The sequence below is a fragment of the Cotesia glomerata genome, linkage group LG10, assembly GCF_020080835.1.
Source record: "Cotesia glomerata isolate CgM1 linkage group LG10, MPM_Cglom_v2.3, whole genome shotgun sequence".
NCBI lineage: Eukaryota > Metazoa > Arthropoda > Insecta > Hymenoptera > Braconidae > Cotesia > Cotesia glomerata.
This window is the reverse complement of record NC_058167.1, coordinates 11,041,185-11,068,548: the sequence shown is the minus strand read 5'-3', so window position 1 is coordinate 11,068,548 and position 27,364 is coordinate 11,041,185. Positions and strand designations below refer to the sequence as shown.

General features: G+C 26.8%; 2 protein-coding genes across 10 annotated transcripts in view; both read right to left on the bottom strand.

Moving 5' to 3' along the window:
* Nucleotides 1-2,152: 2,152 nt before the first annotated feature.
* On the bottom strand, nt 2,153-16,155 carry LOC123273114 (tetraspanin-7-like). Its single transcript, XM_044740332.1, has 5 exons — nt 15,831-16,155; nt 15,288-15,476; nt 12,983-13,153; nt 3,233-3,361; nt 2,153-3,149 (listed from the first exon to the last, which is right to left on the bottom strand). Exons 1-5 carry the CDS (start codon nt 15,906-15,908, stop codon nt 2,994-2,996), a joined length of 723 nt encoding a protein of 240 aa, XP_044596267.1. The 5' UTR covers nt 15,909-16,155; the 3' UTR covers nt 2,153-2,993.
* Nucleotides 16,156-16,772: 617 nt separating this feature from the next.
* The window catches only part of LOC123273111, a 23,323-nt gene continuing 12,731 nt past the window's right edge, over nt 16,773-27,364 (bottom strand). The window contains exons 1-4 of one of the 9 annotated variants that reach the window (XM_044740329.1): nt 22,751-22,992; nt 20,892-21,180; nt 20,194-20,786; nt 16,773-17,097 (exon numbers count right to left, since the gene is read on the bottom strand). In XM_044740329.1, the coding sequence (XP_044596264.1) occupies nt 20,238-20,786; nt 20,892-21,161 (819 nt within the window). In that variant the 5' untranslated portion in view covers nt 21,162-21,180; nt 22,751-22,992 and the 3' untranslated portion in view covers nt 16,773-17,097; nt 20,194-20,237. Of the gene's footprint in view, nt 17,112-20,193; nt 21,181-21,807; nt 21,869-22,398; nt 22,424-22,639; nt 22,661-22,746; nt 22,993-27,364 lie in introns of those variants that run through there. The other 8 variants (XM_044740327.1, XM_044740323.1, XM_044740321.1 and 5 more) reach the window with 8 other exon arrangements.

Here is a 27,364-nt window from a genome sequence, read left to right as displayed (position 1 = left end):
ATATTTAATTGGTAGATAATTTGTAAATCAAACTAATAATGAATAAAAAAATTATTTCCTTTTTTTTAATATATTCTCATTGATCTTTTTATTATATAATATATAATGTAAATATAATATACATTAAGTTTTCATAAAATTGAAATTCAATAGTACAATAAATATATATTAGATATTGTAATCGGTATATATCGCAGAAAGAATTACAATCATTCAGATGGACAGATATATAGGTATATATCATTATCATTGTATATATTTTATACGGAGTTCACAAGAATTAATTTATTTTTCTTGGAAGAACTTTCATTATAAATTATTATTATAAATTGACCTTTTTTATGCAACCATATCTCGAAATTTCACTTTTAAAAGTCCTAAACTGTAGCGCATGTTTATAATATGTGTTTTTATGTCATTATTTTTTTGTTACTTGACACCATAAAAACGAATAGGATTGTAAAATTCGGATGTTATTTTTAATTACACTGAGAGAAAAATTAACTTGAATAAATAGGAAAATTATTGAACTGAGAAAATAATTTTGAAGATTTTTATTCGGAAAAAAAAGAAAAAATTACATTTTAAACGCTAAAAATTGCAGTTTGAAATAACATTTATGAAATTCAAACTTTGAATATTAATTTTCACAGCTTTAAATGTAATATTTAAATTTTACAATGTAATTCTTACAAAATACATAATAAAAATTACAATCTGAAACTGTACTTTTTCCTATTTTTTATATGAATTGCCTCGCTAATTATACAATGCAATTTTTTCCGTGTACTATCTTATATCAAGAAAAATTTCTTAGTTTAAGAATTTTTCCACTCAAATAAAGACGATTTCTTCAAAATTATTTTCTTGATCTAAATTAATTTTTTTCTGCGTGTAAAATGAAATTTCGAGTCATATTTTTTACAAATTATTAAATATAACATGACAAAAAAATGACGAAGATGATATGGAGTGCAGAATAAGTTTTTTACAAATAAATACGCACAATCGTCAGCTAAGTAAAAATTTTCACTTGCATAAGCGCAATTCAACGATTTACTTTGCAGCTAACGCAATTCACAATTCGTCATTTCTCAAGTTCTTTTATATTTATATCTATTACTGTTAATAATGAAGATATTAAAATGTTTCAACAATATCGTAACATACTTCACTTTAAGATAATTATATTATGTGATTTAATCTAATAATATATGTATACTTCGTATATATTCTGTTACTGTTCAATAATTATTAATATATTTTATAAAAAAATGATTGTTAAGCATTTATCGTCATGAAAACTGTTTGAATAGACTCTCTATTGAAGAAAATAAATAGTTTAACAATGAAATATAAGTTTACTTTTTTAAAATAATTAATAGTTTAATTATAATTATAATAATATATAACAATTAAATTTGTTCTCTCAAAAATATTTCTATAAATTATTTTTAATTGAATTGTTGGTTACAGATAATTAATATAAAAAGTTTATATGGATACAATAAAATTGGGTAATATATAATTTTAGAAAAACTGGGCAAGAGTAACCATTAATCTTATTACAAATATTTTTAAATATTTTTATTATAAAGGTAAATTGTATTCAAAGACTTTTCCCAAAAAATCCAATTTAAATTTCAAAATTTCACAAAATTCTTGAATTTTTTTTTACCTAATCAGCACAAAAATTTTTTGGCCGATGTTTTTTTTAATTTAAGTTAACAATTATAAATTTCTGACTTCTTGTTAAATAAAATCTCCCAAAAATTCAAAATTTTTTTTTACGCTTTGGTAATTAAAAATTGACGCTTAGGTAATTCCAACGCATGCGCAATGCATCGCTTGTCCGTAATACCACATGATAATTTTTCAACAAAAGCATTAAATATATAATTATATTTAATATTAAATAAAAATAATTTTTATTTTTATAATGACAAAATTAAAAAACAATTTTTTTTAATTTATTTAATAGTTCTTGCATTATAATTTTGTTTTATAAAGTTTCATATCGACGTTCTAATTAGCAAATTGTCTAACTCCATTTTAGAGAATCTTCCATTTGTACGGAAAAATAATTAGTTCAAAATTTTATCATCATTTTGAAAAACTATTTAATATCTAATAGAGGTATAATATTTTGGTATGGATCATTCAAATAATTTATAATTGGACTATTGCTACATCAAAATGTTGAAAAATCATCCGAGAAAAAATAAGGAGTAAGACCAATTGATAATTAGACCGTCAATATTGTTTTCTTCCGTAATCTCCTTAAAATTTTAACTATATTTTTTAGTAAATTTTTCTTGAAAACTAATTCGATTCCAATGAACAAAAGAATCACTTCGATAAAGTAATTAGAAAAATATATAATTATAATGAAAAAATTTATTTTTTATTTTTGCACGCCTCGTAACGCGACGCGCTTGAAATCGTGCTTTACTTCCAACTTGTCAAGGTCAAGCAATTAATTATTTTTAAGAACATCATTTTGTAAGATTATTCAAAAAAGTGTTTAAAATTTTTTATTAGTCATTTTTAAAATGTGAAAAATTTAATTTTTAGCAAAGAGTCGCACAATATTAAGACAAAGATTAATTATTTTTTATTTTGATTTTTAAAATATTTATCTAATAATTTTTTATCGATTTTCATTTTATAAACTCAACTTGCCCTGCTTTTCTCAATAGTATCTTCTAATAAATTCACAGTCATATCATATTACACAACATATTAAAAGTTATATAATCTTCAACGATATATATTTAGAAAAAATAGATGAAAAAAAATGTAAAATTATTTTAAATAGATCATTTGAAATAATAAAAAATCAGCAATATTCCATACAAAAATCTTCAGAATTAAAATCATACCATTTTTAGTTAATTATAATAGACATTGTATACATATATGACGCCAATTATTATCAAAGTGAGGTAATAAATAATCAATAGTCTGCATAAACTAACTAATTAATAATTGGTTTAAGCCACTTGCTCGTACTTAGCTTTGTTAATATTACTTGCGAGGCAACATGCCAAAAATACTCCAATCAATGGGAAGAAAGCCACCCCGACAGCACTTCCAGCTACCAGACCAATATTACTATTAATAAAATCGATCACCAGGTCGTAACAGCCCTAAAAAGTGAAAATACAAATTTTGGTAAAATTGTTCATCCTTTTATATGTTTGATAAGTAATTTATTTTTTTTTAAATATACTTCATCGTAAATGTCATTTATGTTGTCAATGGCACACTTGTCGCGGGATTTGCAGCAAGTCTGGGGAATTTTCTTCGGAGGCTTCATTTCAGACCAATCAGTATAAGCTCGATTTCCGCAACAGTGAAGCTTAAAAAGATATTTATTTGTTATTAATTTTATGAAGCTATATAAGATAAAATAATTTATTTTGTTTGTTACACAGTAAAAAATTTTGCATTGTTGCGTTAAAAATTTTTGTGTTAAAAATTTTTGCGTTAAATATTAAATCAACAAAAAAAATAAAGTTAAATATTTATCAAAAATTACATATTGCAAATTATATAAGAAGATAAAAATAAACCAAGACGAAAATTTCTATTGGAAAAAAGATCAGATAAGAGGAAAAGACAAGGAAACTTGGCCGAGGGTATGGTGTGGAAACATAGGGAGAGAGAAAAAAAGGGATAGAAGCATTGGAGATGCAGAGTATGTGAAGGAGAAGAAGAAACACTGATGCGCATAATTATATGTAAAGGAATATACGAAAAAGTAGGAAAAAAAGAAAAGAGTTTCTTAAATTAATGGAAAGAGTTAGAAAATAAAAAGATAAAAGAAAAATTAATACACGGAAAAAAGTAAACTGTAATATTCACTCGGATTCCGGTTAATTTTTAAAGTTTCAAATAGTAAAGCGGACATCGGGGTGGCAAAAATATAAATACTACAGAACTTAATGTAGAAAGTATAAAAGCCACAATTTATAATTTAATATCCAAAATAAGTGATATGTAGCTGTCACTATAGTAAATAACGACTCTTTCATCTTAAAAAATTACAGTTTCAAATAGTAAAAGTTGCCATTTCAATATATCGCGTTTCAGATGCCATAAGGGCGTATACCGGCAAAAGGTCCCGGTGAAAAGCCATAAGGGCGTATAAAATTTTTTTTTCGGAAATCAACGTAGTTTTGTCTGAAATGTGCAGAAATGCAAAAAAAAAAATTTATACGCCCTCATGGCTCCCAGGACCCATCTCGGATGCCATAAGGGCGTATCAAAAAAAATTTTTTTTGCGAATCGACGTATTTTTGTATGAAACGTGCAGAAATGCAAAAAAAAAATTTTCTCTTAACTAAAAATTTTCTTGGACTTAAAAAAAAACAGAATTTTATTATACGCCCTTACGGCATCCGAGGTGGGCCCCGGAAGCTATGAAGGCGTATAAAAAAAATTTTTTTTCGGGAATCAACGTAGTTTCGTTCGAAATGTACGGAGATGCAAAAAAAAAAAATTTATACGCCCTTATGGCTCCCGGGACCCACCTCGGATGTCATTAGAGCGTATAATAAAAACTCTGTTTTTTTTTAAGTCCAAGAAAATTTTTAGTTAAGAGAAAAATTTTTTTTTGCATTTCTGCAAGTTTCATACAAAAATACGTCGATTCACAAAAAAAAATTTTTTTGATACGCCTTTATGGCATCCGAGGTTGGTCCCGAGAGACATTAGGGCGTATAAAAAAAAATTTTTTTTTGGAAACCGACGTATTTTTTCATGAAACGTACAGAAATGCAAAAAAAAATTTTTTCTCTTAACTAAAAATTTTCTTGGACTTAGAAAAAAAAACAGAATTTTTATTATACGCCCTTATTGCATCCGAGGTGGGTCCCGGGAGCCATAAGGGCGTATAAAAAAATTTTTTTTCGGTAATCGATGTATTTTCGTCCGAAATGTGCAGAAATGAAAAAAAAAGGTTTATACGCCCTTATGGTTCCCGGGTGCCATAAGGGCGTATAATTTTTGCCATATTAAAGCAAATTTTTTAAGGGAGTTGGGAAAGAACGGATAGGGGAAAGGGGGGGGACCTACTCAGTGGGAATTTTTCCGTAATTGAAAAAATAATCAGACAGCCCAGACTGGGAATCGAACCCAGATCTCTCGGTTACGCGCCAAGGGCTCTACCAGTTAAGCTATCCGAGACAAGTACTGACTACTTTATTCAGTCACGTTTATAATTTTTATAATTTTTATGAGGAGAAGGGGAACTCAGATGAAAGAGAAGGGGGTCTCACTCTGCGAGAATTTAACATTTGAAACAGTAAAAATTATAATTTTAAAATATACATTTTACCAGTCCAAGCAAGTCAATAATTACAGTTTGATTTTTAGCGTTGCGTTTAAAATTTACCATTTTACTTTGTAAATATTGACGTTGCTTGTATTAGAAATTTACTAACTTTATTTTATACTTTTTACATATCATAAGATCATTTTTTAGGTACGAAATGATAAATATCAAAGTCTGAATTTTTAATTATTATACTTTAACATTTTAGACATTTACATAGCGATTATTACTGGTTGAAATAGTATTTTTTTCCATGTAAAGAGTAAATTGTAACGTTTAAATGGTAAATATTATATATAGTGAATAGTAAAGTGACGATTTTACTGTTTGAAATGGTAACTTTTAGCAGTTGATCATTACTTATTATAAATCGACTGTTATTTATTACAGTTTACTTTTTTCCGTGCAGAAGTACTACAGGGAAAAATAGACGGGAGAGCATGCACGGTCTTCAGAAAAATTGAAGAGATCCTAAAGAAAAATACAGGATTGTGGAGTTTGGTGTAAGAGGGCCTCCAGGACAATGACGTGCGAACAAGATAATAAAAGAAAAAAAAGATAGAATGATTAAATGAAAAAAAAAATAATAGATACAATTAATATATAGACGTTAAATATGTAAAAACTTTGTAAAAGACGAAAGTCTTTAATAAAACTCTTTATTATTTATTATTATTTAACAAAAATTTTTTTGACATAAAATTTTCTATTGTGTAATTTTGGAATTTTTTTTCATAAACTCGTTTTTGTGCTTAAAAAAATGAAACTAATTAATTACCAAACTGATAAATCATTTTAAAATTTTAAGTCTGCAAGTTACGTGCGAAAATTAGGGTGAATAAAAAAGTTTGAATTTGTTGGGATCATTAATAAAAGAGAGGCTTACAAAATGTTGAAAGCTAAAATACTGACAAGTTTCATTAAGTTTTTATACCACTTAAAGTAATTTGATAATTTTTTTTAGCCCCAAATCGATAAAGAGGAAATTAAATTATCAGAAAATAAGAAATTTTAGTTTTGATGAGAAACATTTTATTAAAAAAAAAATGAAAAAGTTATTTTTTTGTCATATTGAAGATAAATGCGTCGTATTAAATTTTTATTTTATTTATATTTAAATAACAATCCTTGGAGGCTACGTAATACTTGCAGACAATATGAGATTGTGAGGAGAATTTATAATAATGTAAATAAATTTAAGGAAAGTTCAACAGTCTAAAAATACACTTCTAATGGATATATATTTAAGCTAAGGGATTTGAGTAATTATTAGGTCAGACGTTATGAATTTACTTTGTCTGGGTAGATGTTTATATATTGATATTGAGTGCTTCCGGTATTAGTTTAATGCCTTTATTGACATTTATTAAATTGAAAATAAATAAAAAAATTTATTTATAAACATTGAGAAGTAATTAATATAATAAATAAAATTAATTCCAAAATACGGCATGATGGCCGAGCGGGTTAAGTCATTATCCCGTTAGTTCGCTCGCACATCATGCCGTGAGGCGAGGGTTCGAGCCCCGACGGTTGCTCGAATAGTTCCAACACCAACCGTCGGGGGTCGCTCCGGTAGCCGAACTGTACTGGTATGGGTTTTCTCTGTGGTTTCCCCATCGCCACTATTCCAACGACCGATAGAAAGGGGTGAGGAATAGGGTAAATACAGTACAGAAAGCACAAGTCGGTCCACAGCCGCAGTGATAATAATAAAGAGTTGAATATATACGTGACATTATATGCGTGACTGAATAAAGTAGTCAGTACTTGTCTCGGATAGCTTAACTGGTAGAGCCCTTGGCGCGTAACCGAGAGATCTGGGTTCGATTCCCAGTCTGGGCTGTCTGATTATTTTTTCAATTACGGAAAAATTCCCACTGAGTGGGTCCCCCCTTTCCCCTATCCGTTCTTTCCCAACTCCCTTAAAATTTGCTTTAATATGACATGTGTGAAAAATAAGGTTGATTATGTAGTGAAAATACAGGAGTGAAAAGAGGACGTGCTGGGGTCCAAAAAAGCGCTGAATAAACAAGGACAGTATAAAAACACAGGACGGTGGCGCACTCGCGGAATGCGACAGCTACCATCTACCCAGCCTTGTAAAAACTAAGAACGGTATACAAGTAAAAATCGAAATAAATAAATATAATTCCAAAATACATTAATAAATTATTTTTGTTTGAGTGGAAAATTTTTAATTTTATGAAATATTTAAAGGCAGAAAATTTATTTAAATTTTTGGAAAGAATATTAAAATATTTAGAGATTTTAATAATTATTTTTTAAAATAAAATTCTAGAGAAATTGCTAAAAAATTTTTAATAAAGTTTCAGGAGATTTTTTTATTATTAAAAAATAATGACTTTATTTAATTTTCATATTTTTCGCTTCCAATATATTATAGCAAACATGTAAAGTAAAGACGTCACCGGAGTAAAATAACGATCTTAACAAGCACTCAAGTATCTCTGTGAATTATTAACGTGCAAGGATAAATTTATGGGAGCAAAAAAGTCCTTATCAGAAAATATATATCATCTAATATTATTATAAAAAAATATTCTATGTTATAAATCATGAAAAATATTGAAATAAAAAAAAAAATAAATTTTTATTATTAATAAAATTGTACTCCAAATTATGTTATTGAAAAAGAAAAAAATATTTAATTTAATTAATTACATAAAAATATGTTTTTATGTTCTTAAGAACGTATAAGTCGTCGTGAGTCATAATGAAAGTACAAATAATGGAAGTAAAAGTAATTAATCCTAGATAGAAAAAAAATTTTCAGTTTGTCGTAAACTGTCTAACTTAGTTACCAAATAACGAACTTTTTGCCATCTCACTTCTTTGTCATTTATTTAATTAAGATCAGTTTGATTCTGCAAATCATCACCTTAATAATAAATCTTTAGAAACTTCCGAAACGTTTTTTTGTTATTTCATCTACATTAAGATGACTGAAATTTTCGGACTGAAGGCAACCATAAAAGTTTCAGTTTAATCCAAAAAAAAAAATTATTTATTTTCAGTATAAAAAAAAATTAAATTAAAAAAAAATGTCAATATGAGAAAAATTCGAATTTTGACAAATAGTTAAGTTATGAAAAAAATTAAAAATGGTTATGTTAATTTTAACTTCAAGTTTTCTAAGTAAACATTTTATAGTATTTATAAAAATAAAAGTTTCAATTTAATTAAAAAAAAAAATTCTTTTTGTATACGGAAAAAAGTAAACTGTAATAAATAACAGTCGATTTATAATAAGTAATGATCAACTGCTAAAAATTACCATTTCAAACAGTTAAATCGTGATTTTACTATTCACTTTATAATATTTACCATTTAAACGTTACAATTTACTCTTTACATGAAAGAAAATACTATTTCAAACAGTAATATTCGCTATGTAAATGTCTAAAATGTTAAAGTATAATAATTAAGAATTCAGACTTTGATATTTATCATTTCGTACCTAAAAAATGATCCTATGATATGTAAAAAGTATAAAATAAAGTTAGTAAATTTCTAATACAAGCAACGTCAATATTTACAAAGTAAAATGGTAAATTCTAAACGCAACGCTAAAAATCAAACTGTAATTATTGACTTACTTGGACTGATAAAATGTGTATTTTAAAAGTATAATTTTTACTGTTTCAAATGTTAAATTCTCCCAGAGTGAGATCTCCTTCTCTTTCATCTGAGTTCCCCTTCTCCTCATAATATCGACTATATATTGAAATGGCAATTTTTACAGTTTGAAACTGTAATTTTTTAAAATGAAAGATTCGTTATTTACTATAGTGACAGCTACTAATCACTTATTTTGGATATTAAATTATAAATTGTGGCTTTTATACTTACTATATTAAGTTTTGTAATATTTATATTTTTGCCACCCCGATATCCGCTTTACTATTTGAAACTATCAAAATTAATCGGAATCCGAGTGAATATTACAGTTTAATTTTTTCCGTGTAATATTTACCATTTAAACGTTACAATTTACTCTTTACGTGGAAAAAAATACTATTTCAAACAATAATATTCGCTATGTAAATGTCTAAAATGTTAAAGTATAATAATTAAGAATTCAGACTTTGATATTTATCATTTCGTACCTAAAAAATGATCTTATGATATGTAAAAAGTATAAAATAAAGTTAGTAAATTTCTAATACAAGCAACGTCAATATTTACAAAGTAAAATGGTAAATTTTAAACGCGACGCTAAAAATCAAACTGTAATTATTGACTTGCTTGGGCTGGTAAAATGTATATTTTAAAAGTATAATTTTTACTGTTTCAAATGTTAAATTCCCCCAGAGTGAGACCGCCTTCTCTTTTATATGAGTTCCCCTTCTCCTCATGATATGGACTATAAATTGAAATGGCAATTTTTACTGTTTGAAACTGTAATTATTTAAGATGAAAGAGTCGTTATTTACTATAGTGACAGCTACTAATTACTTATTTTGGATATTAAATTATAAATTGTGGCTTTTATACTTTCTACATTAAGTTCTGCAATATTTATATTTTTGCCACCCCGATATCCGCTTTACTATTTGAAACTATCAAAATTAATCGGAATCCGAGTGAATATTACAGTTTAATTTTTTCCGTGTAATATTTACCATTTAAACGTTACAATTTACTCTTTACGTGGAAAAAAATACTATTTCAAACAGTAATATTCGCTATGTAAATGTCTAAAATGTTAAAGTATAATAATTAAGAATTCAGACTTTGATATTTATCATTTCGTACCTAAAAAATGATCCTATGATATGTAAAAAGTATAAAATAAAGTTAGTAAATTTCTAATACAAGCAACGTCAATATTTACAAAGTAAAATGATAAATTTTAAACGCGACGCTAAAAATCAAACTGTAATTATTGACTTGCTTGGACTGGTAAAATGTGTATTTTAAAAGTATAATTTTTACTGTTTCAAATGTTAAATTCTCCCAGAGTGAGACCCCCTTCTCTTTCATCTGAGTTCCCCTTCTCCTCATAATATGGACTGTATATTGAAATGGCAATTTTTACAGTTTGAAACTGTAATTTTTTAAGATGAAAGATTCGTTATTTACTATAGTGACAGCTACTAATCACTTATTTTGGATATTAAATTATAAATTGTGGCTTTTATACTTTCTACATTAAGTTCTGCAATATTTATATTTTTGCCACCCCGATATCCGCTTTACTATTTGAAACTATCAAAATTAATCGGAATCCGAGTGAATATTACAGTTTAATTTTTTCCGTGTAATATTTACCATTTAAACGTTACAATTTACTCTTTACGTGGAAAAAAATACTATTTCAAACAGTAATATTCGCTATGTAAATGTCTAAAATGTTAAAGTATAATGATTAAGAATTCAGACTTTGATATTTATCATTTCGTACCTAAAAAATGATCTTATGATATGTAAATAGTATAAAATAAAATTAGTAAATTTCTAACACAAGCAAAGTCAATATTTACAAAGTAAAATGGTAAATTTTAAACGCGACGCTAAAAATCAAACTGTAATTATTGACTTGCTTGGACTGGTAAAATGTGTATTTTAAAAGTATAATTTTTACTGTTTCAAATGTTAAATTCTCCCAGAGTGAGACCCCCTTCTCTTTCATCTGAGTTCCCCTTCTCCTCATAATATGGACTGTATATTGAAATGACAATTTTTACTGTTTGAAACTGTAATTTTTTAAGATGAAAGATTCGTTATTTACTATAGTGACAGCTACTAATCACTTATTTTGGATATTAAATTATAAATTGTGGCTTTTATACTTTCTACATTAAGTTCTGCAATATTTATATTTTTGCCACCCCGATATCCGCTTTACTATTTGAAACTATCAAAATTAATCGGAATCCGAGTGAATATTACAGTTTAATTTTTTCCGTGTAATATTTACCATTTAAACGTTACAATTTACTCTTTACGTGGAAAAAAATACTATTTCAAACAGTAATATTCGCTATGTAAATGTCTAAAATGTTAAAGTATAATGATTAAGAATTCAGACTTTGATATTTATCATTTCGTACCTAAAAAATGATCTTATGATATGTAAATAGTATAAAATAAAATTAGTAAATTTCTAACACAAGCAAAGTCAATATTTACAAAGTAAAATGGTAAATTTTAAACGCGACGCTAAAAATCAAACTGTAATTATTGACTTGCTTGGACTGGTAAAATGTGTATTTTAAAAGTATAATTTTTACTGTTTCAAATGTTAAATTCTCCCAGAGTGAGACCCCCTTCTCTTTCATCTGAGTTCCCCTTCTCCTCATAATATGGACTGTATATTGAAATGACAATTTTTACTGTTTGAAACTGTAATTTTTTAAGATGAAAGAGTCATTATTTACTATAGTGACAGCTACTAATCACTTATTTTGGATATTAAATTATAAATTGTGGCTTTTATACTTTCTACATTAAGTTCTGCAATATTTATATTTTTACCACCCCGATATCCGCTTTACTATTTGAAACTATCAAAATTAATCGGAATCCGAGTCAATATTACAGTTTAATTTTTTCCGTGTAATATTTACCATTTAAACGTTACAATTTACTCTTTACGTGGAAAAAAATACTATTTCAAACAGTAATATTCGCTATGTAAATGTCTAAAATGTTAAAGTATAATAATTAAGAATTCAGACTTTGATATTTATCATTTCGTACCTAAAAAATAAACTTATGATATGTAAAAAGTATAAAATAAAGTTAGTAAATTTCTAATACAAGCAACGTCAATATTTACAAAGTAAAATGGTAAATTTTAAACGCAACGCTAAAAATCAAACTGTAATTATTGACTTGCTTGGACTGATAAAATGTGTATTTTAAAAGTATAATTTTTACTGTTTCAAATGTTAAACTCTCCCAGAGTGAGACCCCCTTCTCTTTCATCTGAGTTCCCCTTCTCCTCATAATATGGACTGTATATTGAAATGATAATTTTTACTGTTTGAAACTGTAATTTTTTAAGATGAAAGATTCGTTATTTACTATAGTGACAGCTACTAATCACTTATTTTGGATATTAAATTATAAATTGTGGCTTTTATACTTACTATATTAAGTTCTGTAATATTTATATTTTTGCCACCCCGATGTCCGCTTTACTGTTTGAAACTATAAAAATTAATCGGAATCCGAGTGAATATTACAGTTTACTTTTTTCCGAGTAATTATGAAGAAAATTGAAATTATAAAAAAATTTTCAGTAGGAGAAAAGTCCAAATTTTGACAAGTATTTAAATTATAAAAAAAATTCAAAATGATTATGTTAATTTTAATTTAAAAAATTTCTAAGCACGCACTTTACATTATTTATAGATTGGGATACGCCTTATTAGCATTTGACACGCAATATGGACTTATAAAAATAACAGTATCAAACGTCTAGTCCAAATATTAAATTAACATCCTAATTTTATTTCCGTGTGTATGTGAGTTCGTGAAATGTAAACTAATCAAATGAGTAATGACATGTTCTATTAATTATTCCCTTCACAATTACACATAGTTCAGCTGAAATTATTTAAGCTGGGTTTATTTCAAATTTTGATTGAATTACAATAATTAAATAAAGCTTACCGTTGATTGCATGACATCAATATGAGCGCTTTTAGCTTTATCGATTCCATAAAGTGCCATGCTGTCATTTAATCCTTGATCAAAGCCCTCAGTTAGTGTGGTTCGATAAGCATAAACAGATGCACCCGCACCTAGTTCCAATAATGCCACAACCGCTAGGAATCCACCATACTGTTTTGATAAGAAATTTAAAACAAACGTCGTGACTAGTATTTAACATTATTATATTATCAATTAAATACAGTATTGAAAACATATATGGGTATTTACTACAAAATACGCAATATCTAATAAAATCAAAAATATAATTTTGCATTAACAACTAGCCCTAATTTTCTGTTAAAAGTCAGCTTTTCAGAGAATGGAAAAAAATTAAAGTGAATTTTTAAATCAAATTATTTCAATTCTAATACAAAAATTCCATTAAACTGTTATGATTTTATTATAATTAATTGTAAAAAAAAAAAATTTGAAAAATTACGTAAAATTTAATCAAATATTGAAAAACTATGATGATTAATTTAAAAAATGATATTTTTAATTACGCATATTATAAATTGTTTTTAAAAACAGAAAATCTCTATAATAAAAAAAAATTTTATTATCTATATTATTAAGAGAATAAGCAAAATTTTGTGGCCAGTGTATTTATACGATAAAATGGATTTTTATAGTTAAATATAGTATCGTTGGAAAAGTCTTGACCTAAAGTTGTGCCTTTTCAAAGTTTCATATCATTCTCACCAATAGTCAATTTATGATGATAAATATTTAGACTGTACTCGAAAATGCTCTATCTCTAGATACATACTTAAGAAATGGCCTTGTATGTCGTGAACTATTGACATTTTTAAAGATATAAGCTCATCTCGTTGTTACACTCATCAAGACCTTTCATTTGAGTACCCACATCAATTTTTCATATATATATATATATATATATATATATATATATATATATATATATATATATATATATATATATATATGAAAAATTGATGTGGGTACTCAAATGAAAGGTCTTGATAAGTGTAACATCGCGATGAGCTTATATCTTTAAAAATGTCAATATTTAAGAAAATACTGTGCAATTTAACATAATTAAAAAATGACCCTGTGTCTTGTGAACTATTGAAATTTTTCAATATATAAGCTCATCTCGTTTTTAAACTCATCAAGACCTTTCATTTGAGTACCCACATCAATTTTTCATATATTTATATATATTATATAGATGTATATATGAAAAATATATCAAAATTCATGTGGGTACTCGAATGAAAGCTCTTGATGAGTGTAACATCAAGATGAGCTTATATCTTTAAAAATGTCAATATTTAAGAAAGTACAGTGCAATTTAACATAATTAAGAAATGACCGTGTATCTTGTGAACTATTAAAATTTTTAAAAATATAAGCTCATTCCGACATTACACTCATCAAAACTTTTCATTTGAGTACCCACATCAATTTTTCATATATTTTATATATTTATATATATTATATATATGTATACATGAAAAATATATCAAAAATGCATGTGGGTATTCAAATGAAAGCTCTCGATGGGTGTAACATAGCGATGAGCTTATTTCTTTAAAAACATCAATAGCTAAAAAAATACAGTGCAATTTAACAAAAGTCATTATTTAATAAAGCAAGATTTTATTTATTTATAATTCACAAGTCACGACACTCACATAGTGACTGCAAGGTTGCTAGTTTATTTATAATTGTAAGTTGGGATAGTTAAAATTTCAGCATTACTGCTGTAATCGAAGCGTACAATAACGCGCAGTTCAAACAAAACAAATTTACGTGTCAATACTTCCAAACAGAAACTAATTTAAAGTTCTATAAGTTACATTAAAGCTATTAAAATATTCCTAAGAGCTAAATAAAAATATAAATGTAAAATTTACATAAAAATTATAAAAAAAAATCCCAAATAATAGTGTAACATTTTAAAAATTTTGACTTATTAATAAAAATAATATTTTTCTTCTATCCCGTCAATAATTAATAAATTTTTCATGCTAGTAAATTAATTCTTTAAACAATTATTAATATAAAAACACACTATTATCAAAAATAAAATTCGATTATAATTTTTTTTTAATAAATTTAAATATTTTTTATCAAATTTTACTTAAATAAATTATTAAGCATATCTAGTATTTTTTATTTAACATATTATCCAAAAGTTCTTTTTAATTTACATTCTAAATTTTTACCAAACAATAAACATTAATAAATCCTGAAAAAATATTATAATTACCGCAAGTATAACAAGCGATAAACTTACCAGATACAACAAAGCCGGATGTCCGCGTGCGGTACAGCAACAGGCAAGTGTTGCAGCAAGAACTACCAGACCTCCTAAACAAGCCAGTCCAAGTAAGGCTGCACCACTTCCTTCAACACTCATGTCAACATAATCGCGAAGTTGTATCCGCATTAATATTCCAACACATAGCATTGCGATTCCCGTGCACTGTGTTTAATAAAATTTTCTATTATTTGTTAATAAACAAAAAAAAAATTCATTATTAAAATTGAAAATTATCAATTTTATTTGATAAAAATTCGACCCCATTGAGTATAATAAAATTAATAAATTTATTTTTATTAATAATGCGAGAAATATAAATAAAAATTAAGTTAGCCGACATCTAAAAATTTTTATAATTTTTTTTTATTAAAAAAAAATTTTAATTTGTAAAAAACTTGAAAATCTTTAAGTGCAATTTTTAAAAAAAATATTTTTTAGTTCTAATTTAATAAATGAAAAACGTCGGCTAACTTTAATGTGATAAAGTATAAATTTAATAATAAAACAAAAACTCACCCAAAAAACAAAATTGAAAAGCATCAAAAGAGTTGTCATACAAGCTGTTGCAGCAATTGTTTCAAATCTCTTACCCATCGTTGTTTGATTAAATAAACTTATTCAACTGACAAACAATTTAGTTTAAATTGACGAAATGAGGCCTTCAAATTTGATAAACTTGAATTTTTTTACTCCCGTACTGACTCACTAAAGTGTACTGTCTACTCTGTGCTTTAATGCTTTTATGAACAATCGATTTGCACGAAAGTTCAGCTGCCTGCGTGGCTTCTTCATATCACGCATGCGTTTTATTCATTTTGTATATACATATATATTTTTATATTTTTTTGTATATTTATTTATAATTAGAAGTTAGATTTTATCATTATCAGAGGAAAAATTTTTGCCTTAATTTTAAAAATGAACGGCTTAAATATTTATTGTTACGGCGAAAATATTGGTCTTATAAAAAAATTTTTCGAACGAAATTGTAGAAAATTTAATTTTATAAAAAAAATGTCTTCTGATTTTTTTTTACGATCAATATTTTTGCCGTAATTTCAAAATATAGATTCATAATAAATTATTCAAATTTCTGCTAACTATGAAAATTTTAATTATGAAATTACGGCTTTTTTATTGGTCTTATTAGCATTTATTTTATTAAAAATTACTTTATTAATAATACAATTTATAATTCTTTATTACATAGTTATATTTATATTTATAAAATTATTACATAAAAAATTATTCTTCATTATTTATACCTAAAGAATAAAAATAATAGTTGAAATTCAAAAAGAGCTTTTTTATAAATTTTCAAAATTTTTTTTTTTTTTTTGTAATTTTAGTGCAAATTTATGAACTCAATTTTAAAAATATGATTTTGATAAAAAGTAAACTTTTATTTTAAATATACAATGGAAAGTTTTAATTTTTATCAATAAATTTAAATTTAAATTGAATTATATTATTTATTTTAGCACCTTCATAAATTTTTACATAACTTCAAAACAAGCCTCCAAAAAACTCTCTTAAAAAAAAATCAAATTCAGCTCATTTTTTTCTAAATATCTCAAAAAAGAAGAAGAAAAAAATTGTCGGATAAATCAAAAGGTATACGAAAAAACAAAAATATCTTAAATTAAAAACTAAACTTATCTTCTAACTTCCACCTTGTTTTATTAAAAATGATAAAAAATTTACAAATAAGTATTCCATATTTCTTCTTTACTATTGCCTGTAGACTGTATTGCCATAGAGAAAATTTTCCACACCCTTCAATCTACAATAAAAAATAATTAAATATTAAAAATAAATAAATTTTTTAATAATTATTAGAGTAAAAGACCCCATTAGTGGCGAGAATCTCATTACTGACACTTTCTTTGATTTTGGTACTTATTCAATAAATGAAATCATTAATTTCTATAATCAATATATTATTTCTAATCTTTAAGAGCTTTAGATCAAAAAAAATTTTTATTTTTACTCAAAGTATAACATTTTTTTATTGAAAGAAAAAGTACCACTAACAGAGCTTAGAGCCACACTGATAAAAAAATTAACTTGACTCAAGAGCCAAAATCTTGAACCAAGAATACCATTTTGAAGAAAGGAATTTTATTGAGTCAAAAGAATAAATTCTTGAAAAAAGAAAAATTTTCTTAGATCAAGAATAATTTCTTAACTCAAGAATTTATTCTCTTGACTCAAGAAAATAATTTTCTTCAAAATGATATTCTTGGTTCAAGATTTTGGCTCTTGAGTCAAGTTTATTTATTTATTTATTTATTTCTTATACATAGACCCAACAGCAGTAGCCATTAACAGGGTCATTTTAACAATATATATATATATATATATATATATATATATATATATATATATATATATATATATATATATATATATATATATATATATATATTAGGGTGGCGCAAAAAAACCGACTATTTTTTTTTTTTAAGTCTCGAGTGAAAAAATGTTAGTTTTTGATGTTTTCAGAGCCCTCACCAAAAGACAGCTTAAAAAAAAAATTTTAAGAGGTCACTCCAAATTTTTTAAAATTTCAAAAATCGTCAAAAGTTGAATTTTTTTTTTTTTTTAATTTTTTTTCTCATTACGGTATAATTTTATAGACCAAAAAAAAATAAGTTTCTGAAAATTTCAGTTCAAAATTTAAATTTTGAAAGGTCGCTCATAATTTTTTTTTTTTTTCTTTAATTAGTCATATCGCCGACTTTAAGTGTTGGGAGTGGTACGTTGGGATCTTTTTGATTTGAAAAAATCTTAACCTACGCGGCAAGGTCAAATCTCAACCAAGCTGGTTTCTAAGACCAGCTTGGGATTCGAACCCACGCCTGGCAGTTGATTAAATAAAATTATTAAATTAAAAAAAAATTATATTTTCTATGTTGTGCTTGATTTTTAGTTCATCTCGTGATGTATTTTTATCGATTATTGTACTAAATAAAAAAAAAAAAATGCATGGAATTTTAATTTGAATAGTAAAAGGTCGCTCGAAAAAATCTAAACTAATGCACTAATAAATTGAAAAAAAATTATGAGCGACCTTTCAAAATTCAAATTTTGAACTGAAATTTTCAGAAACTTATTTTTTTTTAGTCTAAAAAATTATACCGTAACGAGAAAAAAAATAAAAAAAAAAAATTCGAGTTTTGATGATTTTTGAAATTTAAAAAAATTTGGAGCGACATCTTAAAAAATTTTTTTTAAGCTGTCCTTTGGAGAGAGCTCTCAAAACATCAAATCTAACATTTTTTCACTCGAGACTAAAAAAAAAAAAATAGTAGGTTTTTTTGCGCCACCCTAATATATATACAGTGTAACAGTATGAAGTGACATTGACATTATTTACATCAGAGCATAATAAAAAAAAAAAATAAAAATTTTTCAACAAAATACACTTAGTTATAGTATAGATTTTACAATGATATAATTTTAATATAACAGAACAATGTAAAGGAAAAGAAAAAATAATAGTTTAAAAAAACTAAAAACACGCTTTTTATAGAAAACCAAACTAAAAAATAGAAAATAAATTTTAATAAATTTAAATTATGAATAGTGTTAAAAATTTCAATAAATATAAATTAATAATAGTGTAAATAAAAAAATGTATTTTATTTTAAAAAAAGCGTGGGGTGCTTTTTGAGATATCAAAATGATAATCACTCTACTCATATCTGTCAATAAAATATTTATAACTATTGACACCATGCACCCCACGCTTTTTAAAATAAAATACATTTTTATTTACACTATTATTAATTTATATTTATTGAAATTTTTAACACTATTCATAATTTAAATTTATTAAAATTTATTTTCTATTTTTTAGTTTGGTTTTCTATAAAAAGCGTGTTTTTAGTTTTTTAAACTATTATTTATTTTTACTTTTAGTTTGGTTTATTTATAAAAGCGTGATTTTTTAGTTTTTTTAAACTATTATTTGTTGATTATCAAAAATATTTAGGCGCGCAAATAACCCACGGAGAGTTACATACTGACAAACTGACATACAAGTGAAGCTAATATAAAGCGTGTAAAAAACCTACGGAGGAAAACACCTGGTTTCGAAATATAACTTCGGGATGGTCATCAGAGGATTCCGGGTTGATGTACGGGTTTATCTGTGCCATTCCCGATGAAAACCTACGGAGGAAAACACCTGGTTTCGAGATATAACTTCGGGATGGTCATCAGAGGATTCCGGGTTGATGTACGGGTTTATCTGTGCCATTCCCGATGAAAACCTACGGAAGAAAACACCTGGTTTCGAGATATAACTTCGGGATGGTCATCAGAGGATTCCGGGTTGATGTACGGGTTTATCTGTGCCATTCCCGATGAAAACCTACGGAGGAAAACACCTGGTTTCGAGATATAACTTCGGGATGGTCATCAGAGGATGACTAGGAAGGTCATCACCTGGGTTCTAGGTTGATAATAATCAAAATTTAAATAATATCATTATGGTAGTCTCTTTATGCGAAGGAGAGTTACATACTGACAAACTGACAAACTGACAAACTGACAAACTGACAAACTGACAAACTGACAAACTGACAAACTGACATACAAGTGAAGCTAATAAAAAGCGTGTAATATGAGTAAAAACTATTGTCTCATAGACAAGAGAATTGACGCTAAAGCACTGTTCGTTATCGGCTGATTAAATCCTAAGAGGTAAAGGAACTCGGCATTGTTTAAAAAGAGATTACAAATCTGCGCTATTCTGTAAATGAGGGCTGATTTCTCAAAGTTAGATCGCGTTAGTGGTAGGTTAATTTATTTATCATTGCACCAATGGGTTCTTTTACCTAATCTAAAATAATAATTAAAAATTAAAACTTACCTCTTAAAACCATTGAATTTCCCAATAACAAAAATTTAACATTTTCATTTAACATTCAAAACACAATGATGCGAAGAAGCTAAAGCCGGATCGACGTTGTAACTAAACAGCACACCATTCCAGGAAACATTATTATCCTCAAGTACTTTCGGCTTGACAGCTTTCATCCTCCGACTGGATTTCCTCCAATTCGGAACAACGTTAGCTTCATTATCCAAATTCTTATTCTCAAGCTCCACAGAATCAACCTGGCTTTCCATTTCCAAATTTTGCAAACTCGATCCATTAAAATTGTTCCACCGAGAATCATTATTATTAATACAATCATTTAGATCATCAATTTGCGCTATGGAACAACTTCTAGTAAACTCCTGAGTGATAGCTTCACTGGAGTTTTTATCGAACCAAGTTATTTCGTCAGACATTTCTTCGTCCGTTGGACTCGGACAGTCACAAATATTCCCAGGCTTATCCATTGCGTTGGAAGGATCTGAGTTTTCTTCAAAATCAGAAATTTCTTCTTGCACTTGTTCTTGTTCTTCATTAATTTGAGTTTCTTTGAAAGTCTTGCTGCTCTTAATGTCCCCAATTGTCTTAAAATAGATACTGTGGTCATACCGATACTCTTCTAGACAGGAATTATCAACGCGGCTGTTGGATTGGTAATTAAAAGTCCCACAACAATTGATCTTCCTTACCTCGTCGGCTGGCCGCGTGATTCGTCTTGATGAAGAAGAAGAAGAAGATGTAAGAATCTTAAAGCTTGGAGAATGCCGCCAAGATTCTTCATCCGGCTCCTTCTGCATCGTCATACACCCCCGGGATAATCTCTGAGGATACAAACGATTGTACCCACGCGCGATAGTTGTCCAGCGGTCCAGACGCTGCATCAAATATTCACTTTCTTCCGTCAGCCAGTCCATCAACCCTTTTTGGAAGGAAACTACGTCTTCAGTTATCATCATCATCTTCACGGAAAAAAGTAAACTGTAATAAATAACAGTTGATTTATAATAAGTAATTATCAACTGCTAAAAATTACCATTTCAAACAGTAAAATCGTCATTTTACTATTCACTTTATAATATTTACCATTTAAACGTTACAATTTACTCTTTATATGAAAGAAAATACTATTTCAAACAGTAATATTCGCTATGTTAATGTCTGAAATGTTAAAGTATAATAATTAAGAATTCAGACTTTGATATTTATCATTTCGTACCTAAAAAATGATCTTATGATATGTAAAAAGTATAAAATAAAGTTAGTAAATTTCTAATACAAGCAACGTAAATATTTACAAAGTAAAATGGTAAATTTTAAACGCAACGCTAATAATCAAACTGTAATTATTGACTTGCTTGAACTGATAAAATGTATATTTTAAAAGTATAATTTTTACTGTTTCAAATGTTAAATTCTCCCAGAGTGAGACCCCCTTCTCTTTCATCTGAGTTCTCCTTCTCCTCATAATATCGACTATATATTGAAATGGCAATTTTCACTTAAAACTGTAATTTTTTAAGATGAAAGAGTCGTTATTTACTATAGTGACAGCTACTAATCACTTATTTTGGATATTAAATTATAAATTGTGGCTTTTATACTTACTATGTTAAGTTCTGTAATATTTATATTTTTGCCACCCCAATGTCAGCTTTACTGTTTGAAACTATAAAAATTAACCGGAATCCGAGTGAATATTACAGTTTACTTTTTTCCGTGTAATTGATGCCTTCTTGGCCTCAATCCAAAAAGGAAATTTATGCACGGAAAAAAGTAAACTGTAATAAATAACAGTTGATTTATAATAAGTAATGATCAACTGCTAAAAATTACCATTTCAAACAGTCAAATTGTGATTTTACTATTCACTTTATAATATTTATCATTTAAACGTTACAATTTACTCTTTACATGAAAGAAAATACTATTTCAAACAGTAATATTCGCTATGTTAATGTCTAAAATGTTAAAGTATAATAATTAAGAATTCAGACTTTGATATTTATCATTTCGTACCTAAAAAATGATCTTATGATATGAAAAAAGTATAAAATAAAGTTAGTAAATTTCTAATACAAGCAACGTCAATATTTACAAAGTAAAATGGTAAATTTTAAACGCGACGCTAAAAATCAAACTGTAATTATTGACTTGCTTGGACTGGTAAAATGTAAATTTTAAAAGTATAATTTTTACTGTTTCAAATGTTAAATTCTCCCAGTGTGAGACCCCCTTCTCTTTCATCTGAGTTCTCCTTCTCCTCATAATATCGACTATATATTGAAATGGCAATTTTCACTTAAAACTGTAATTTTTTAAGATGAAAGAGTCGTTATTTATTATAGTGACAGCTACTAATCACTTATTTTGGATATTAAATTATAAACTGTGGCTTTTATACTTTCTACATTAAGTTCTGTAATATTTATATTTTTACCACCCCAAAGTCCGCTTTACTGTTTGAAACTATAAAAATTAACCAGAATCCGAGTGAATATTACGGTTTACTTTTTTCCGTGTTATATTGTAAATTGCAACACTCACTTACTTATACTTTACGATTTTGTTGAGTGATGAAAATGAAAACGAGGGTGTGGATGATAATGAAGAAGGGAATGGATTATAATTGATATGATGTTGACTTTATATTGCTCGAGGAAGCACTAGGCGGCCTGAAGCCTTTCATTTAACAGTTTTACTGTCGAAATAATCTTGGGTGACCCTGACCGAATTGATCCGCATGTTTTTTGTCAATGTCAGATGGATTACTCTTTAATGCATGTCAATTTTGTCATGTTATTGAGTAATTTATTCCGGTAAGACTTTTTATGTTCGTGAAAATACTGCAAGGTTAAAAAAATAATTGTAAATTATTTTTAATATGTAAAATATTTATTAAAAAATTATTTTTTGGAATTTTTGGGAAGATAACTAGTGCAGTAATTTTATTTTTTATTTTTAGGATATATCTATGAGAGGCTGTAACTTTATCATTTTTTAATGAAGATTAATTTAGCAGATATTTGATAATTTTTAAAATTTTTTTAACAAATAAATTATGGCAAAAAAAAAGTAGAAAAAAAATTGATATGTAGAAATTTTAAAAAATAAACAATGCAATTTTTTAAAAATAATTTATTTGTTAGAAAAAATTGAAAAATGGTTAAGTGACTGCTAATTTTAATAACATCATTTTTTATCCCATTAAAAATTTTTTTATTTTTTGTACAAAAGTAAAAGAGGTGAAATATTTAGGATACTGGTTTACGACGAAGAATAGTGCAGCAAAGCAAAGAAAGGAGATGGCAAGAAAAGCACAAAAAGCAACGAACGCGGTATGGGGCATAATAAAGAGAAGCAAAAGGAACAGCATAAGGGAGAGGATGTATCTGATGAACACGGTGGCGAAATCTGTAGCTATGTATGGAGTAGAAGTGTGGGGGTGGGAACAATCGGAGGAGATTAGGAGGGTGCATAGAAGGTTGTGCAAGATGGCTTTAGGAGTGAGTAGGGACACACCAGGGTACATATGGAGGGAAGAAATGGGAGTAGAGGATATAGAAATAACACTAAAAGAGAGAGCAGTACGATATATAAAGGACGTGATCAAAATGGACAGGGAAAGATGGCCAAGGATAGTGATGAAAGAAGAAATGAGAGGTATACTAAACGGAAGAGCAACAAAATGGGGTAAAGAAGTAAAAAAAATACTAACAAAAATGGGCTGTGAGGGAGTAGTCAGGATGATATATAAAGAACAAGAAATAGAAGAAATAGAAACAAAGCTGGATGAAGGGATAATGAGGATAAAAAAAGACGAAGAGGCAATAGAGAAATCATCATATTGCAAATTATACAAGAAAATAAAAATAGACAAAGATAAAAACTACTATTGGAGAAAAGATGAAATAAGTGGAGAAGACAAGGAAACATGGGCGAGGGTACGATGTGGGAACATAGGAAGAGGGGGAAAGAAAGGATATAAGGATTGGAGATGCAGAGTATGTGAGGGGGAAGAAGAAACCCTGATACATATAGGGGACGGACGGGCAAGACGGAGAGGGCGGGTAAAATGAATAATCGTTTTAAATCGCTGGTCGGTCGATAGAAACATTTTAGACAGCAATCTATCAATCTATTATGTAACTACACTTACCGTTATCGATAAAGCATTGGTTTTGCATACTTGTGGGAATTTTTTATAAATATTGAAATTTAGGAAAAAATAAAATTTTAAATCGTAAGTATACAATACTTAGTTTAATGTTGTTAAGGACGATGCAGATTTGATTTTTTCCTTCATATTCAGGACGCGGTTGATATTTTTGCGACGATTGTTTTGATTGAAATGTATTTTCCAATCAGTATTCGTTTTACGCGACCTGAGTATTCATTTTGCCCGCCCTGGTAGGGCAAAACGGATAATATTGACTTTTTTTTAATTTCGAAGAAGAATTTCTTTGTTATTATTTTTATTTTACTTTAATTATAAACTTCAATTACCCAAAAATTATTAGCCAAAGTTAAGAATGGATATGATTGTAATATATATTTGTTATTTCATTTTCAAATTAACATATCCGTTTTGCCCGTCCTTCCCCTAATGAAATGTGAAGAAATATATGAAAAAGTAGGAGAAGAAGGAAAGAGTTTCTTAAATGAATGGAAAGATTTAGAAAATGAAAAGGTAGAAGAAAGACTAATAGAAGTACTAAAGGGAAGAACAGACGTGAGAGCATGCACGGTCTTCAGAAAAATTGAAGAGATCCTAAGGGAAAAAAGGGATTGCGGAGTTTGGGGCAGGAGGGTCATGTCACCAGAACAATGACGTGCAAACAAGAGAAAAAAAGAAAAGAAAATAAAAATAGAAAGAATAAATGGAAAGAGAAATAATATATGTAATTAATATACAGATACAAAATATGTAAAAACTTTGTAAGAGACGAAAGTCGTGCAAATAAAACTATTTATTATTATTATTATTTTTTGTACAAAACCCAAAAAAAAAAGTAAAAATTCTTCAAAAAAATAATTTTTTTTAATTAACTATAACTTTTTTAAAAATTGACAAATTCGGGAAGTTTTTTTTTTTGAATGTATTTTTTAAAGAAGAAATGAATAAAAATTAATCCCCGTTTTACTTGATCTATTCTGCTTATTTTCTTCTTCTGACTTCTTGAAGGTAACAGGAATTTTTTTCCCTTAAAAAAAAATAAACCATATTTATTTTCAATTTAAAATCATAACAACTACAGACCTATTTGTTTTTTTATCTGTATTTTTTTTTAGATATTATTTTTTCTTGGGGGAAAAAATATTAAAAATTGTCTTGGTAGCTTTTTTTTAGGCTTAAGAAAAAAAAAATGGAAAATTTTTTCATAATTTATTATTTTTTCAAATTTAAAATTTTTTCATATTATATTAAAAATATTATTTTCGATATTAAATATTATACTAGTTATAGGACATCTTGTTAAGCTTTGTAAATATATAAATTTATATTTACTTTATGTATAATTCTATTAACCCTGTTAATGGCGCAAGCTGTTGGGTTTGTTTTTTTTTCAATAAAATAAAATAAAATAAAATAATTACCTTTTTTTTTTGCTGTATTCTAAAATACTTTGAATTTTTTTTTAATTTCTCAAATTTTTCCAGAGTAGAGTTCTTATTTATATTTTTTTTTTTTAATTGTAAAAAAAAATTTGTTTTTTAACTAAGCTTATTCCTGATAAAAATACTTATATAATTATAAAAATTATAGTTATAGAAATTATAATTATATTATTATTATTATTATTATTATTATTCTAGAAATTAATAAAATATTAAAAGGACCTTAAAGAATAATATTAAAAACATATACAGAAAAATATAGTAATCATTGAAAAAATTTTGATTTTTTTTTTTAATAATTCTTTAAGATTTATGCTTAAAATTTTAGTATGTTATTTCGACATTTGGGAATAAAAAAAAATTTATAATTCTTTATTATTTCAGGATGATAAATTGAATTGAGACGAGAAGTATAATTAAATATTTAACTATTGAAAGGAGAATTAATATTTTTCTATATAGAATTAAATTACAGAGATGAAAAGGAAAAACTAACTGAGCTTTCACTGCAAAATAACTGAATTCACGACCAGTATATTGTTTGAGTAAATATCGAGTAGCCAATGTATCACCGGAACGTCGAACCGCAAACATAAGATATGATAAGGTAAAATAATGAATGTAGATAAAAATAAAATCATAATATTTTTTAAAAACAAATTAAATTAAAAATAAATCAAGCTAACAATAAATTAATATTCTTAAAAAATTGAAAAAAAAATAATATCGCGTGACTAATGCAAAAAGGGCGGATGGCAAAGTATGCGCCCTTTTAGCTTTGCAAAGCTAAAAGGGCGCATAATTTTTTTTTTATCACCAATCGACTAGTTGACATATTCTTCGTCGAAAAATCAGGCATTGATTTCCTAAAGCTAAAAGGGCGTATGTCTCTAATTATGCGCCCTTTTAGCTTTAGGAATTTCAAAATTTTATGACCTAAAGCTAAAAGGGCTTATAATTTTTTTTTTCTAAATAATTCATCAAAATGCTCATTTTTAGCCTAAAAATTAAAAAAAAAACGGTAGATTCACACGAAAGAGGCGTATTCTAACTCAACATACATTCTTTTAAAATTACAATTAAAAATATTTTTAAAAAATTGCAAAATATGCGTGATTGTATTAATTTATTTTTTATTTTAAAATTATTTCAATCCCATTAGTTTTCGATTAATTTAACTATCCATCGCTTGTATAAAAATATAGTTAAAAATTATTATTTTTTCAATATTGTTTAAGTACTTAAAAACAGCCGATCCCCTCTTTTTCTCGCGTCGCACTCACTGCAAGAAACGGTACTATCCTCGGTGCATTTATGATTATAAAGCTATTGAAATTTCATGTTTTTCGATTAAACAAATGACAATTTTTAAAAAAACACCCTGCTATACGAAATAGATAATTAAAAAATCTATTACGTAGCAGAGCGTTTTTTTCAAAATTCTTCTTTGTCTAGAAGAGAAATATAAAGCTGCAATCGTACGCGAAAAGAACAAGATGACACTGGATATCATCCCGGATTATACTGAGTAAAAAAAAATTTCAGA

Coding starts and splice junctions, on each gene's coding strand:
- LOC123273114 (XM_044740332.1), bottom strand. CDS start 15,908: ATGGGTAAGAGATTTGAAACAATTGCTGCAACAGCTTGTATGACAACT. Junction 13,154..15,287: donor ATCCGGCTTTGTTGTATCTG/GTAAGTTTATCG, acceptor TTATCAAAACAG/TATGGTGGATTCCTAGCGGT. Junction 3,362..12,982: donor TTGATGTCATGCAATCAACG/GTAAGCTTTATT, acceptor TATCTTTTTAAG/CTTCACTGTTGCGGAAATCG.